The sequence below is a fragment of the Scyliorhinus canicula genome, chromosome 8, assembly GCF_902713615.1.
Source record: "Scyliorhinus canicula chromosome 8, sScyCan1.1, whole genome shotgun sequence".
In the NCBI taxonomy this organism is placed as follows: domain Eukaryota; kingdom Metazoa; phylum Chordata; class Chondrichthyes; order Carcharhiniformes; family Scyliorhinidae; genus Scyliorhinus; species Scyliorhinus canicula.
Window position 1 is genome coordinate 111825962 of NC_052153.1, and position 16822 is coordinate 111842783.

Consider the following 16822-nt stretch of genomic DNA (forward strand, 5'->3'; position numbering starts at 1 on the left):
CATCACAGCAGAATTAGGTCACCTTGGCTCTATGCTTCTGAGTTAATGGGCTCTGCGCTCATTACATAACTGTTATATAATTTGAAGCAATTGGCATTGATGTGTAAGTGGCCGAGGAAACAAATGTGAGCAATAGGCTGGTTGCTTTGCATTTTTAAAATAATTTAATATTTTAAAATGTTCTGCCTTTTGAAAGAACGCCTCATTTCTAATATCCTTGTTTATTTTTATTTATCTCATATGTCTATGTTCTCATTTTGATTTACAGTACTTAGTAAATGTCATTACTGTCTGTGAGATCTTGCTGTGCAGAAAATAATCTGCCAAGCTTCTCTTACACATTCAATTGTCTATTTTGTTCTGTATTTCTTTGTATTCACTTTCATTTAGGTGTGGTCAGTGCATCTTTCTTTTGTACAATTACTGAATACTTTGAAGTTAGACTTGCCCAGGCAGTAAAGTGATATGATCATTTACCAAATAAGTCACATCGCATTGATTTCATTCAATGTACTTGATGCTGTACACCAAAGTCTTTTGAGTATTCTCATTCAAATGTTTCCACTTTTCTCATGAGAATCATCATCCTTGCATATTCAGTAAAACATCGCACTCTCCAAACAGCAGTCAAGCATTTTACAGATTTTAAAGAAACATTTATATTCATAAAAATGTACTCAGGACACCATTTCTCGTCTTTATTGAAAAACACAACGTAACATAAATCAACTTGAAATGTAAAATCATGTAGTTTGTAGACGAGGTTCTGTCAAAAACAGTTGGCGCAACAGTTTTCTGGTTCTGCTCCCTGATGTGTTAGGCAGGTTGATTCGATGTGGACTGCACTTGATGCAGTGAAGCTAGAAACAGACCTCTAACACTGGAGAAGATCCAACACGGTTTTAATCAACGATATAACTAATATACATATTCAGCTGTGGGTCGACACTATACTGAACTGACTGGTGACCTTGTAGTAACCTGACCAGACTTACTAGCTACCGCATGGTGTTGGCACTGGCTAACTCATGGACTCTGACTGTCTCAGTGGCTGGGTCCAGAGAGAGCGGGAAACCTAGTGCCCTCTGGCTTTATAGTGGTAGTGTCCTGTCTGGTGACTGGCTGCATTGTGCTGTGTGCTTACTGGTCATCCTGTGTGTCAATCACTGCCTGTCTGCACTTCATTATGTACATAAGTGGATATTATGACACTCCCTTCTCAAGGCCTTTGTCAGATGGCACAGTGACACAGTGGTTAGCACTGTTGCCTCACAGGGCCTGGGACCCGGTTCAATTCTGGCCTTGGGTGACTGAGTGGAGTTTGCTTTACTCTCCTGTGTCTGTTTGGGTTTCTTCCGGGTACTCCAGTTTCCTTCCACAGTCCAAAGATGTGCAGTTTAGATGGATTGACCATGCTAAATTGCCTCTTAGTGTAAGAGGTATAGGTTAAGTGGGGTTACATGGATCAGGTGTGGGAGTCGGCCTAGGTATGGTGCTCCTTTGGAGAGCTGGTGTAGACTCAATGGACTGAATGGCCTACTTCTGCACTATAGGGATTCTATGAATGAAGCCAAATTTCCTTTAAAAAGATGAAACTTTGAAGTGCCCCACAATATCAAGCCAGCAGCAATAACTTTTAAATTTAGTTTTGGAGATGCAAACTGTTTTCAAACAATGTGCATGGGTAGACTTGTGATATTAAAAAAAACATGACCCTGAATGAGTTGTGAATATTTATAAATTGTGTAATGTACTGAGATACTGTTAAACAAATGCAACAAAGCTCCTGCTCCTGGTGCAGAGTTCCACTCAATGGGATTACAGATTGAAGTATTTGACACCAAGATCAGAGCTCCTGTTATTTTTGGTGATTCATTTTAAGCATCTTAAAAGTAGGAATTATGTAAATTTGGTGGCTCACCTCCCCTCTATTCTTCAATCAGTGTTCCCGAGAGTCTGTGCTGATTGCTCTACATGATTTTACCTTTCCTGGAAAACAACTTTTTGAGAAAGAAATCATTGGGAATTGCACAATACAAAATAAGATCCATTTTTTGGAACGTGATAGTTCTACAGCATGACTGGGAGTTTTTGTATTTTACATTGCATTACTGTCAGCCAGAAGGTTGGGGTTGTCTGTGGTGTGTTTATGTTGTTCTGTTATTTGCATCTCTGCAGTGTTGAAGTTGGGATTGATATTGTAAATGTTTCCTTATTTCTTTGTCAGAGTGCTCAAGGTGAAAGATTTTAGGGTATTTTTATCCCGAAGCACAACTTCCATTGTAAATGGGGAAAAAATGTTTCCACCAACAAAAAACTCTTTAGAAAATATCAGGGCTGAATTTTAGCGCATAAAACCGCGAAGGTTGAATGCAGGTCAGATGTTCAAATTTGAAAAATCTGAATCGCGTCACCAACCCATCTCCAAACCATCCACAGAGGCTTAAAGGAGGCAGGGCAAGGGACGAGCAGGGCAAGGAGCAAGAGGGCAATGGGTGAAGAGGGCAAGGGACGAGAAGGGCAAGGTGCAAGAAGGGAACTGGGCAAGAAGGGCATCGGGTAACCAGTCCACCCATTCCTCGAATCATAGAATTCCGACAGTGCAGAAGGAGGCCATTTGGCCCATCGAGCCAGCACAGACCCTACTCGTAATCCCATAACCCCACCTAACCTGCACATCTTTGGACTGTGGGAGGAAACACACGCAGACAAGGGGAGAAAGTGCAACCTTCACACAGTCACCCAAGGCCAGAATTGAACTCGGGTCCCTGCCACTTTGAGGCAGCAGTTCCACTATGCCACCCATAGAATGCAGGCTGACAGCTTGAAATGTTTTAATGAGGCTGGCATCCTATGATTCAACCTACCTTGTAGGCTTTACTCTGGTCAGGTGACCTCAGGAAACCTGGTGGGAAGCGAGTGCAACTTTGAAGAGGAAGTAAGTGCCTGCAAACTGTTTGTTGGCCAGAACGAACAGAGGTGCTTGCTCCCTGAGGCTCCCCACCGCATCAGATTCCTTGAAACAAAGGCCCCCTTGGAGTTACGAGCCCCTGAGAGACCAGAATTAGGCAACATAATTAGGGGTTAGACACCTTCCTGGGATTGGAGCCCCCCTGGTCAGGGAGCAACTCCACTCCTCTGGCAGGATTGGGCCACCCCTGAGGTCAGCAATTGGAATTCCATCCCCCTCTGGTCTTTGACCTGAGCTGCCTAGTTGTGTGACTGCTCTTGAACCCTCCAAGTCTGGCTGGAAATTGAACCTATCAATCAGGTTCTCAGCACAAAAGTCAGCCTACCAGCACCAGAATATGCACACCATGGAATTAACACTCCTATAGGGAAACCCAGATTTTGGGGTTTCACTTCTGAAAGGCTACGATCTCACCTACATAACCCACCCTTGTTAACATCCAGGTCTAACTATCCTTACCAATCAACTACAACAGGACATATGTAGGATTGCAAACTTTGGTTCACTACTCATCTGAGGCCCATGAATAATGAGCCATGGAGAAGCAAATCTACAAAAGTTGTAGTGGGGGGAGATGAAAAATGAAATGAAAGTCGCTTTATTGTCACGAGTAGACTTCAATGAAGTTACTGTGAAAAGCCCCTAGTCGCCACATTCCGGCGCCTGTCCGGGGAGGCTGGTACGGGAACGTGGTACGAGGCTGGTATAGGAAACTCCTAGCCTGCAAGAAAACCTGTCAGATCAGGAGAGCAAGTTATGGAGTCTCTACCAGGAATTGGGTCCTGCCCATCATTTTAAAATAGTTCTGGAGTCATTACAACTCTGCAAAAATCAGACCAACGTTTCTGGTTGATCATCCTTCATCAGGCCACAGAGTTAAGGTGATTAACAAAAGAACCGAAGGGTGACAAGAAGAAAAGTATTTTTATGCAGTGGGTAATTAGGATCTGGAATTCTTTGCCTCAGAATTTGGTGGTGGCAGATTCAGCCTTAAACAAGGGATTCAGTAAGCACCTGGAGAGAAGCAAATATTTGTGAGCTCTTGGGAACGGATGGTGTTCGTTACAACCTGAAACTTGTAACCAGCTGAGTTTCGCTTGTAGAAAACCAGCATGCACTTGACAACCTCCTTCCGTTCTGTAACTATCCCGTAACATGTCTTCTATGTTTTGTAAGTTTTTACAGTTATACACTTGCAAGGTTATCCCAGAGGAACAGACTTTGAGGAATAATGCATATTAAGAATGTTTGAAAAGTTATTTTGTGTCATTAAATAAAGAGATTTTACCACTGCGAGCCAATCCTTTAGCCACCATACCCCTGTCCTGTCTGGCCACTTTATAAAAACCTTCAATCTGGTTACTTGTCGCCTGAAACTGTTTCTGGAACTCAGCCCAATTTCAATTCAATTGAAGTGCTTTCAAATTCCATCAGTTCATGGATTTAGAAGAACAATAATCTTTGAAAACTGTTTTCTGTGGTGGAATTTGAATTGGGTCATATATGTGAAGTAATGGTCGTGACAGCTGAGGGCACAGCACTTTGCACACATACACACACACACACACACACACACACACAGTGAAAGGTCAGGGTGACTTAAACCATCCTCCTCTGCGCTGCCAGTTTTTAATAGTATACTGGACAGTATGGAGCAGTGTTTAAATGACAAGAATCCGTTCTTATTGTTGTAAAAAGAAACATAGAATTACTGCAACATGTACCAAGTACTCCGCTACAAAGAGAATTGATTCTTAAATCTTAATTCTTAGATTTTCATTTATAAATTCCCAGGGGCCATTTATACAACCATCATGAATATTATGAATATCTTGATTTAGCAAACAGTATAGAACTTTGAAAGTGCAACTTGTACCCTGTTTCACGGCAGGAAATTATTAGACTAGGAAATAGAATAGAATAAAATCACTACAGTGCAGAAGGAGGCCATTCAGACTGCACCGACCCTCTGAAAGAGCACCTTAACCAGGCTCCCGCCTTCTCCCTGCAACCCTGTAACCCCAGTTAACCTGCATATCCCTGTACACTAAGGGGTCATTTAGCACGGTCAATCCACCTAACCTGCACATCTTTGTGACTTTGGGAGGAAACTGCAGTACCTGGAGGAAACCCACGCAGACATGGGGAGAATGTGCAAACTTGCACACAGACAAGGCTGGAATTGAACCTGGTTCTCTGGCACTGTGAGGCAGCAGTGCTAACCATTGTGCCACCATACCAGAGGTGTGCAGCTAATGTCTGAAGGCTTCAGCTGTTGTGCAATTTTCGATGGTGCAAACTGTAGTTTCCAATCCAAATCTGATGGAAAAACGTTTTTCAGCTGATATTTCTGAGGCCATAGAGCTTTTGAAGCATATATTTTTTTTGGTATGGAAATCTGGACCCCTTCTGTCCATTCAATTTCCATGGTAGTGCAATCTTTATTAAAGCAATATAGTTTCATAACATACCTATCATCGAGGGAACATGACCTTATGGAGATGTACCAGCGGTTTGATTTATTCTGTATTATTTCCAACAATTGTTGACAGAGAGGTGGGCTGTTTTATTGCACTAAAACCACAATGTGAGAGAAATATATTCTCTTAGACTTTGAGCTAACAGTTTCTACTTTGAGTTTGCTGAGTGCCTGGAAACCCTGAAGTTTACATTACACTCTCAGTGACATGGCAGAGGAATAGTTCTTCCGGTTGGTCCTTTGTTGTTTCAGGTAGTTTCATCAGTGCTTTGAATGAGGTGGAATTTCTGTGCCCTTTTTGCTAGGCAAATATAATGGCCAGAGGAATTGAGGTAACTGCCTGCTACAGTGAGAATTGTTACCCCTTAATGAAACTCAGAGCTATGGCGAGTACATCAAGTGAGAGAAGGCATGATCATGGGCCCAACCAGTGAAGATAGGATATGCAAATTGTTTAGAACAATGAAAACGTAATTTTTTTTTGCAAATAAAAAAGTTGATGCAGATTGCTCAAACTTGCTCAATAGGACCATGGGCAGGGCTGAGGATGGGTCAGTCTGCAGTAGTCTTCTTGCTCTCCTCCAAAGACAGACAGCATCTGATTTTTTAACTCTCATGGATAGATGAGGAAATGCTTCCAAAGTGGCACTTGTGCTCATCTGGCCCATTCAAATACATGACCCTGCAAAATGTGGCAGTGGTGAGGGTAGTCCTGATGTAACTGCCCAGATCATGACTTAAGGAGATTTAAATATGGTAATTGGGGTCGTGACTTTAAAAAGCAGGAACCTAGAAAGCCATATGTGCCCATTAACAGCTGAATTATTCTTCGTGTCTGACTTGTGAGACTCAAGGTACTCCTGATATTGGACCTTAAGGTCTCGTTTACTTGAAGCGACTGCTGAGAACAGACAGCTGCTTCCAGGCAAGGGATGTTTGAGATTGGATGCCAACAAAGTAGGTTGCTTTGTATGAATGGTATCAAACCTTTTGAGTGTTGTTAGAGTTCCACTCGTCTAGGCAAGTGAGAGTATTCTTTCACAGTTCTGACTTGTGCCTTGTCGATGTTGGACAGATTTCGGGAGTCAAGAGGTTACTTACCACAGAATTCCCAGCCTCTAACCTGCTCTTGTTGCCATGGTATTAATATGGCTGATCCAGTTTAATTTCCCACGGTGTTGATAGTGGAGGATTCAATGATAGTAATGCCATTGAATGTCTAGGAGCAATGGATAGCTTCTATCTTGTTGAAGAGGTTAATAGCCTGACACTTGTGTGGCATGGAAGTTACTTGCCACTTAACAGCCGAAACCTGAATGTCGTTCAGGTCTTGCTGTATCTGGACACACACTGTTTCTGTAACTGAGGAAGTGAGAATGGTACTGAACTTTGTGAAATCCTCAGCAAACATCCCCACTTCTGTCCTTATGATAGAGGCGAGGCCATTGATGAACCAGCTGAAGATGGTTGGGCCTAGGACACTTCCCTGAGGAACCCCTGCAGTGATGGCCTGGGACTGAGATGAATAGCCATCAACAACAACAGCTACCTTCCTTTGTTCTAGGTATGACTCCATTCAGTGAAGGGGATTTTCCTCTAATTCCCGTTAACTTTAATTTTGCCAGAGGTCCTTGATGTCATATTACATCAAATGATGACCTGATATCAAGGCAGACACTCTAACCTTACCTCTGGGATTCAACTCTTTTGCCCATGTTTGGACCAAGGTTGTAATGTCAGGGGTCAAGTGGCCCTAGCAGAACCCAAACTGAGTGTTAGCGAGCAGATTATTGCTGTGTAAGCACTATTTGATCGCCCTGTTGATGGCAGCTTGTATCACTTTTCTCATGATTCTGACTAGACTGATGTGGCAGTAATTGGCTGGATTGGATTTGTCCTGTATTTGTGGACAGGGAATACCTGGGCAGTTTTCCACATTCCTGGGTAGATGCCAGTGTTCTAGCTGTATTGAAACAACTTCATGAGGGGCACCACTAGTTCTGAAGTACGAGGCTTCATTATTATTGTTGGAATGTTGTCAGGACTCCTATACTTTGAAGTATCCAGTACCTTTAATCATTACTTTATATCATGTGGAGTGAATTGAATTGGCCGAAGATAGGTATCTGTGATGCGAGGAATCTCAGGAGGAAATCGAGATGGATCATCCACTTGTGGCTGAAGATAATAGAAAATGCTTCAGCCTTCTCTTTTGCTGAGCTCCTCCATCATTGAGTTTGGGGATATTTGTGGAGCTTCCACCTCATGTTGCTTGTTTAATTGTCCACTGCCATTCATGATTGGATGTGGCAGGACTGCAGAGCTAAATCTGATCCATTGGTGGTGGGATACGATGTCTGTGGTTTTGTGTGCAACTACTCCTGTTGTTATGGTCCTCATAAATAATGTTAACTTTTCCAAAGTAAAGGAACCCCTGATGCCAATGAAAAGAAAACTGGTGGACAAGATTGATGTGTTGGGTAAGCTGGGTCTATGTGGACTGTGTTTGATGCAGTGTAGAGAGAGACAGGCTTCCAACACTTGATGAGATGCAACACGATTTTATTTAACATATTACATGTTAACTGTGGGTTGACACTATGCTGACTTGACTGGAGACCTGAGGCTAGCCTGACCAGACTAACTGACTACCACATGGTGTTTGTACTAGCTGCTGCTCACGAGCTCTGACTGTCTCAGAGGCTGGATCCCGAGAGAGCGGGAAAACTGGTGCCCTCTAGCTTTATAGTGGTCGTGTCCTGTCTGGTGATTGGCTGCTGTGTTATGTGTGCTCACTGGTCATCCTGTGTGTCAATCACTGCCTGTCTGCACTCCATTATATACATGGATGTATATTATGACAAAGATTTTCCTTTTTAAAACTGTAACAACCAACAGAAAACATTAATTAAAAGATGAACGATATTTTACATAAAAGGGTAAAGTTTGCTTTAAATAATTAGTACAACAAAGATATGCTTCAAGTAGTTTTAATCACTCTCGTTACTTCTAGCACAAATGTGGAACTATATGTAATCTGACAATATTTCCAATTGTTTCAGTCCCGGAGTCACATTCACCAGCCGCCATATTCCATCCAAAGTCTCCGGACAGTTACTGCCAACAAGATGCATGTCGACAAACACTCTCTCACTCAGGTCACGACAGTCCTGATGGCTCAGAATCCCTAGTGACTCCCTTCTCTGACCTCTTTAAACAGTTTCTTTGGCTCTGGTACCACTTCAAGAACAAGTCACAATGTCCTGTCCTTTCCAGCTATGTGACACACTCCGTAACACCAGTCTCTGTTCTACTTTCAGGGGCAGCATGGTAGCATTGTGGATAGCACAATGGCTTCACAGCTCCAGGGTCCCAGGTTCGATTCCGGCTTGGGTCACTGTCTGTACGGAGTCTGCACATCCTCCCCGTGTGTGCGTGGGTTTCCTCCGGGTGTTCCGGTTTCCTCCCACAGTCCAAAGATGTACAGGTGACGTGGATTGGACATGATAAATTGCCATTAGTGTCCAAAATTACCCTTAGTGTTGGGTGGGGTTACTGGGTTATTGGGATAGGGGGAGGTGTTTACCTTGGGTAGGGTGCTCTTTCCAAGAGCCGGTGCAGACTTGATGGGCTGAATGGCTTCCTTCTGCACTGTAAATTCTATGATAAGCCTGCTTCAATCATGGTGACCAACTGTCCCAAAATGTGAAGAGAACAGGCCAAATTAAAACTGTTTTCTATTTGGCAGTTTCAGAATAGATTCTAGTATGGAAAGCAGGGTGACCAACTCTCGAAGAAAAATGTAAGGGTCACTTTGGTGTGTGTGTGTGGGGGAGGCAACATTTGAGCGGGTAGGGGTTGCTGACAAACCCCTGTCCTGTAATTCAGGTGATTGTCCTGTGTCGCGGTTTGTATGTTGTATGGGACGCTGTTTTTCCCGTACATGAGAGCTTTAAATTTCTCATATGTGTGATACCCTTTTGCACTGCTCCTGCCTGTCTGATCAGACAGGCATGCCGCCCTTCCCCCCTCACTTTCACAGGTTCGCCTCAGCCCTCCCTCCCTTACAGGCTCACCAGCAATTGCCCTCCATGGGTTCATCAGCAGCCCCTGCCTCCTCATATGGTCCCCCACACTAAAGTATCAACTTACTTTTCTCCGAGAGTTGGTCACCATGGTTTCAATAACAGAATCTATTCCAAAACTGCCAAATAGAAAACAGTTTTAATTTGGAGAGAGCCTGGCCGTTTCCCTCTTTTTGCCAGTTTCCAGGCTTCTAAACAGTCTGTCACAAAGGGAGGTTGAAAAACAAACACCACTGAAAATAGCCTTCTATTTACCCTTTACTTTTTAGCTGTTCTTTCCAATGCCGACTCCAGATCCTGAGGGCATTTCTCTGAACCCAATAATGTCATAATCATGAAACCAATAATCCACTTTCAAAATATTCCCCAGTCCATTTTGTTGTTAAAAGGGATATCTCACTATAAGAAAATAAGTCTTTCCCAGCACAATGTATTTGCAGCTTCCCCACAATTGAAACCTTATTTTTCGGTATGCCTGGTGCAGCTCCTGACATACTCTCCTGCACTCTTCATTGAACCAGGGTTGATCCCTCGGCTTGATGGCAATGGTAGTGGGGGGTATGTCAGGTCATGAGGTTATAACATAAATTCTGCTGCTGCTGCTATTGGTCCACAATGCCTCTTGAATGCCCAGTTTGGAGCTGCTACATCTGTTCTGAATATCCCATTTAGCACAGTGGTAGTGCCATACAACATGATGGAGAGTATCCTCAGTGTGAAGTCAGGCTTCATCTTCAAAAGGATTGTGCAGTGATCATTCCTATTGATGCTGTCTTAGACGGATGTATCTGCAACAAACAAATTAGTAAGGACAAGGTCTAGTAGGTTTTATCGCTTAGGAGTGGGGGGGAGGTGTAGGTAGTAATTGCCAAGAGATTTCCTTGCCTACGTTTTACCTGATGCATGGGATATTAGAGTCAAACAGAGTAAAGGATGAGGACTCCAAGGGCAACTCCTTCACAACTGTACGCCACTGCCTTTGCAGCATCTGTCATGCCAGTGGGTTACGTCAGTGTTCTTCAAACATTTTTTCCAGGGATCCATTTTTACCAACCGGCCAACCTTCGGGACCCATGCTGGCCGACCTTCGCGACCCACGCCGGCCGACCTGCGCGACCCACCATTTTTTCTTACCTTGTTTGCTGCTGACAAAAATGGAGGAAATGGTTTTGGGTCCCTTTGGCCCTCGTACACGCTCCTCCAATGCTACCTGTTTAATGAAGGTGAAGCCTTCCGGTGTCGGAAAGTATGGCGTCTCCATCTGTCCAATGTTCAGCATTTTTTTCCTGTAAAATTTTATCAAATAAAATCCTCCCGAACTTGTAAAAACAATAAAATGAATAAAATAAATGAAAAAAATAAAAATTAAATGAATAAAATGAATAAAACTTCCCCGAACTTGGAAAACAAAAAGCTGCGACCGTTTAAAAAAAAAAGTGGGTGCACTGCGCATGCGTGCTCGATCATCGGCGCGCATGCGGAGTACAGTTGCATTTCTTTTACATGTTCACGGCCATTTTGAAGGCCGCTTGCAGCCGGCGTTAACAGCCCGCTGCTGCGGCTGTTGCACGCAGATTTGCGCGATCGGGAGCGCCGCGACGGACGGCTCCGCGACCCTCCCGACACCCGCCTGCGACCCACCCGTGGGTGACGCCCATGAGATTAACAATGCCTGGGTTAGGTAATGATGGTGTCTGGATCCTTGTCTGTAAAGTACTGACTTGTAAGGGCTCTTCCTCTTATTTCCCTTATTTCTTTATTTTTGCTGTTATCATTTTGCGATATGGATGCTTAATAGGCATATCTCTTTCATCGAGAGGGGAAGTGAGCAACTCAAAAGTTACAAAAGTGAACACTGTCCCAGCCTTCGGACAGCAGAACTCAGACTTTTCGGCTCCCGAGAGATCGGTGTGATTCGGTTCGATTGGTTGGCTGTTATGAGCCAGAATTGTCAGGAATATCAGGGTAAAGCCTTTGTCCATAAAAAAAAGTAGCCAGGTTGACATGGATACTTATATATATTTCTTTCCTGTCTTCTTGGACATGAAAATAGCTTGAGGGGTATCCACTCTGCCATTATGGGGCAAGGAAAGGAGGCCGGCCTCGATGAATGACCAAAACCTGGCAGAGGGGTTGAACCCACGCCATTGGCATCATTCAGTATCACACTCTAGTCAACTCCAACAACAGAAACAGTCATATTAGTGAAGCACCATTACTTCCTGTATATCCAGTATTGACATGTTCTAAGCAGAGTAAATGGTCAATATTCTGATGGCGAAACTGTCACGGACGCCTGGCCAGTTCTCAACTGTGACTAAGAGACTGGACCAAATGCCATAATTTAAAAAAGTTTTAATGCATTGCAGAAAGATCGATTAATTCCAGCAGTAATAGTATAAGAAATAGGGCTTGGTTATTTTATAAACAAACAATAGTTACAACATAAGAAAAGGAAACAATATTTAAACTTTTATTTTAGCTCTAACACTAACAGATTACGTGCAGTTTCTTAACCTTAACACACTAGTCCCCATTAAACATCACTTTAAATAACCATGCCGCTCTCATGCCGCTTACACAAACAAGCCAAGAAAATACTTGTATTTAGGAAGCAATTTTTCTCCTGTTAGGGACATTTGTTCAGAACCATTTTCAAAAGCCTGCCTTGGTGGTAACTTTCATGATCTCTCTGGTCGATTTTTTCGTTCAGCATTTCTTCTCTCTCTCTCTAAGTTCCGTTCTGCCCCTTAAACGGAAATTGTCTCGGTTTCCAGACTTGAACCTATCACCATTATCTTGGCCGATTTCCCACTCCAGTTTAGGCAAAAGGACAGAGCTATACCATTGATATGCAACTATCCTCCCATTTACGGACAAAGAGGATGTCAGACTGTGTGTCAGACAAGGTTGTCCCGAATGACAATGGATCTCGAGTGAATCATTCTGGCTGAACCAGGGCATCCTATTATTCCCACTAATAAGGTTAAGTCTGAATGGGACAAGGTAACTCAGGCAGTGGGCATATCCCTCTGATTCTGCTGCTAGCAGTCGTTTCCCTGAGTCTGTTTAACCCCAAAATTGCCTGCTACATCTTGGACCCCATTTTAACATCTACCAATCGTGACAAAACCTTGTTAGATAGGGCCAGAAAACAAGACAAAGCTAGCAGCTTTATTCTGCTTATTAATAATAGTCAACTTATGATTGTAACATTTCTCTTCTTTTAATATAGTTTTAAGATTTTTGTTTGATGAGAACTGCGGCTACAACAGTGATCACCTGATCTTAAACAACCAGAGAGACTCTGTGGAGAGTGTGGCTGGACTTCCCCTGTTACTAGGTGCAGAGCGGATTGTGGTTGGAAGTTATATGTCTCTGGACTTCATCACAGGGGACATAGGAATAACAAAAGGGAAATACTACTGGGCTTTCCAAGTGGAGCCCTCCTCATTCCTGGTTAAAGTAGGTGTGGTGTCTGCCGCAAAGCTGCAGGAGTGGTTTCACAGTCCACGAGATATCAACAGTCCCAGGTATGTACCATGTCACTAATTCTGTTTTTCTGCATGGCAGCATTCAAAGATTCATTTACAAGTTGTAACAGTTATTTGCAAATGCTTCCTGGGAAGGGTTTCCCGGTGAGGGAGTCAAGGTCAAGCATGTTCGACACCTTTTATTGAACTTTATAATATTCAACAACTTTTCCTGAAATAGTACGTAAAGAAAAGAAATTAAACCATTTCCAATCAGCACAAATATTTGCTGAACTATACAAATCTGGCACTAGTTAATTGTGTAATGATGCCGACATCCATCCATCTTTGAATTAGAATGAGAAAGCGTTTTATGGGTAACAAACAATGGCGTCCTAATCATAATCCGCCATTTGATTTTTACTAAATTCCGGTAGAACAATGCAGGAGAGATTATGGTCAGAATTTTGTACTCTGTGCACAGAGTGCTGGTTGAGATGGGAAAACCGGCGTGCAGCTCTCCAACAGCTGGGTCTTCTCTCCAAACACTCCGTTCACCAAAAATCTGGAGGCGTGACCCACGCCGGTTGGTAGGGCCCGATAGAGCCGGCAATGCTGGCTCCACAAAGATCGGGACGATCTGCACCAAAAATATACTTCCCCCACTGCACCGCCCATGGATACGGGAACCCTACCCTCCCCCACACCCCCAAATGTGCTGGGGCACCATCCTTCCCCTCCCTCCCACCCCACCATGGAGTAGTGCCAGGGGACTGCCCAGCCATGTCCCTCTGCCCCCGGGGGCTATACTTACCTTTGTACCCCCGGCTGGTTCTCTTCGCCTGGTTCACGTTTTTAAAAAGTTGTTATAAACCTCGCCGATATGACATCATGCCAGAGAGGCGAGAACTTTTAATTTTGGGGGAACATGGTGGGGAAGCCCTTTCATTGCACTATAATTTATGGAAATGAGGTTTCAGCCCTTTTGGGCAGGATCCTCGTTATATTACCGGTGAGGGACGGGGAAAGACACCAAATGTGATCTCGCCAGTGAGATTCTCGCCTTCCAAATCTCGTGGGATTTTGCACCACCTCACTGTTTGTGCTTACATTGAACGTAGGCGCAAAATCCCGTCCGATAAGTACGTTTTAAAAAAGTGTTTCTGGCTAACATTGTACGCCAATGATCTGACATATGAAAAGTACTTTTGAATCAAGCCATTCTGTAAAAATAATACAAAATGTCAATAACTAATGGTCCAGTGTGGTGCTAAACTGAATGTGACAATTAACATCATTCACATTATTGTTCTTAATCAAATGTCCATTGTTGTTTAGAATTGCTGCGTCGACGGAGTGTAAGCATTAAATACACCACAGCTTGTCAATTAACCTCTATTAATGATAGGCTAAAATTTGATCCAAATAAGTATAGAGCTGGATAAATAAAGAAACAATCAAAAGCTTGGTCTAAAAGTATTAAAGTTTGAATTGGATAGCAACTTAAGGAGGTAATATTCATGTTAAGTTTATGAATGCACTGTTAGTGTAATCCCAGGTCTGCTTGAAATGTATGAAGGGTAACAGCAGCTTGACATGCCTTTGTTGACCTCTTGTGGTTATTAGTTTTGCCCTCCATTCGACAGGAGTCCTAGTGTTAGGGACTTACCACTCACTTCCTCCACTACTCTCTTCCACATGGTCATGCAGGACTGGTTGGGGTACCACCTGAACTTTCTCTGCTAGTGGCTCATTTTCAGGCAAGAACCAGCCAGTGTAAATTATTTCCAATCTTTCTACAAACTGAGGGAAATACTCTCCCTTTGTGTATTTTCAAATTGTGCAATGTACTCTATAATTTCCTATACTGTTACCAGCTGAAGAAGAACACCTGAAAATATTTGAGACAGAAAAATTTTGCCATGATGACTGCATGATTGCACTGTAATTCCCCATTACAGACTGAGGCGGACATTTTACACTGCCGTATCCTATTGTCAGCCTGATTGAGACTTTGGACTTTCTGTATGAACAGCCTCAGGGGCTCACTATGTGCCTGCTATTATGTTAGTAACCTGAGTAAGATATTCTACACTAACTGTTAATAGCCCCTATAGTAGGAACACTGATAAATAAATAGATACATTGGATAGATAGTCCTGACTTTATCATAACACACTCTTTCATTTACAGCTTTGTTTTAGTTAAATATTATCTGCATCAGTTTAATTATATTCCTGTTGTCTTTTACTTGCCATTAGCATGGGAAAATCATTCTACTGTCTACATGTCTCCCTGCAATAAAGATATCTGTGGGTTAAAGAAAGACAATATGGTCCGTCAGAAAATAATAGACGAAAGATACTTATGGGTGTGGTATAACAAGTAGCAAAGATGTGTTGTTAGCTTGAAATAGTCGTTCCGATTATCATTCTCTTTGATTCTTTTAGCATGAGGCAAACATAAATATATTAATGACAAAAGAAAGTACTATAGTTAAGTAAATAGGTACAAAGCCATCAAATCAATCCCACAAAAGCCTGCCTGGCGCAACTGCTGTAAAATGAAAGCGGCATCATCTATAAATGAGTCTTGGCATCGCTGGAGCTGGTTTGTCTCCAGTTCACCTCTTCTTCACCAGCTGACAACTAGCTAGTTTTATTACAATGCACAACTGTAAATTTCAGTGATTGATGTACAATTTTTTTGTGTCTCCTCTTCTCCACCGTAAACGCTTGTTTTTCACAGGTATGATCAAGACAGTGGCCACGACAGTGGGAGCGAAGATATAGCTATGGAACACTCCCAGCCTTTTACCTTTGTTACTGTAGGGATGAGGAAGCTTTTCATCCCAAGAGGTCATTCTAGTTCATCCACAGATTCTTGTAAACGCTCTCTGCCCACGCCCAATCGTATCGGTGTCTGCCTGGACTATGACAAAGGAAAAGTGAATTTTTACAATGCAGATACCATGCAATGTTTGTATGAAAGAAATGTGGAATGTTCCGGAACAATGTATCCTGCCTTTGGGCTAATGGGAGGAGGGGCAGTGCATTTGGATGAATTGATTACTGTGAAAGAATCTACAAAATCAAGTTTCTTTCTCAATTCCTGATTGCTGGGAGGCTTGTTTTCATAGATTTTAAAGCATTAAAAAATGGTTTGCTGCCCCCTGTTATAGCACTTTATGGCATGCATTGCTCGTCGTAGAACCTTGTATATGGTTCCACTTGTGAAAGATTCTCGGTAGAGTTCTGTGCAATACACGGCCACTGATTAGACAATAAAAAGTGATAATGAGCAGTTGTTGCTCTTAAAAATCTTCCTTTCATCCCTCTTCACGTCTGCTTCACTTTGTGTTTGGTGCAAATTTAATTGTTTGAAACTTGGATGGAAATGTACCTTTTGAAAGGAAATAATACAGTTGAGTTGTGTTCATTATTTTGTAAGATACATAGAAGTGACCAATTGCATTTGGTTTATTTAAAGTTTTCAATGTAAAAACATGAACCCAGCCGTTGTGTGTTGTCTTGTTTTTGACCTTTTGACTGTTGGGTTTGAGAATCCCACCTTGCATCATGGACAGGACAGAGTAAAAGATACTGCAAGGTTACCAAGGTCAACAACTGAAGTGTCATTGGTTGAAAAAATACTATGAGCAGATTAGGTTTGAGTACCTACATTATGTCAGAATACTGGAACAATACTCCAGATACAATTTATTCAAGATTCAAGAGGGGTAGAAGAAGTGAGAGATCTTGGCGTACAAGTACACAAGTCTCTGAAGGCAGCAGTTCAAGTAGACAAGGTTGTT

General features: G+C 42.7%; 1 protein-coding gene across 5 annotated transcripts in view; it reads left to right on the forward strand.

The window, feature by feature from the left end:
• trim36 (tripartite motif containing 36) overlaps positions 1-16522 on the forward strand; it is a 122211-nt gene extending 105689 nt beyond the window's left edge. For 4 of the 5 annotated variants that reach the window (XM_038805069.1, XM_038805070.1, XM_038805071.1 and 1 more), the window contains 2 exons: positions 12771-13068; positions 15757-16522. In XM_038805069.1, coding sequence (XP_038660997.1) covers positions 12771-13068; positions 15757-16123 — 665 coding nt within the window. In that variant the 3' untranslated portion in view covers positions 16124-16522. The remainder of the gene's footprint in view (positions 1-12770; positions 13069-15756) is intronic. The other variant, XM_038805073.1, reaches the window with a different exon arrangement.
• Positions 16523-16822: the final 300 nt, after the last annotated feature.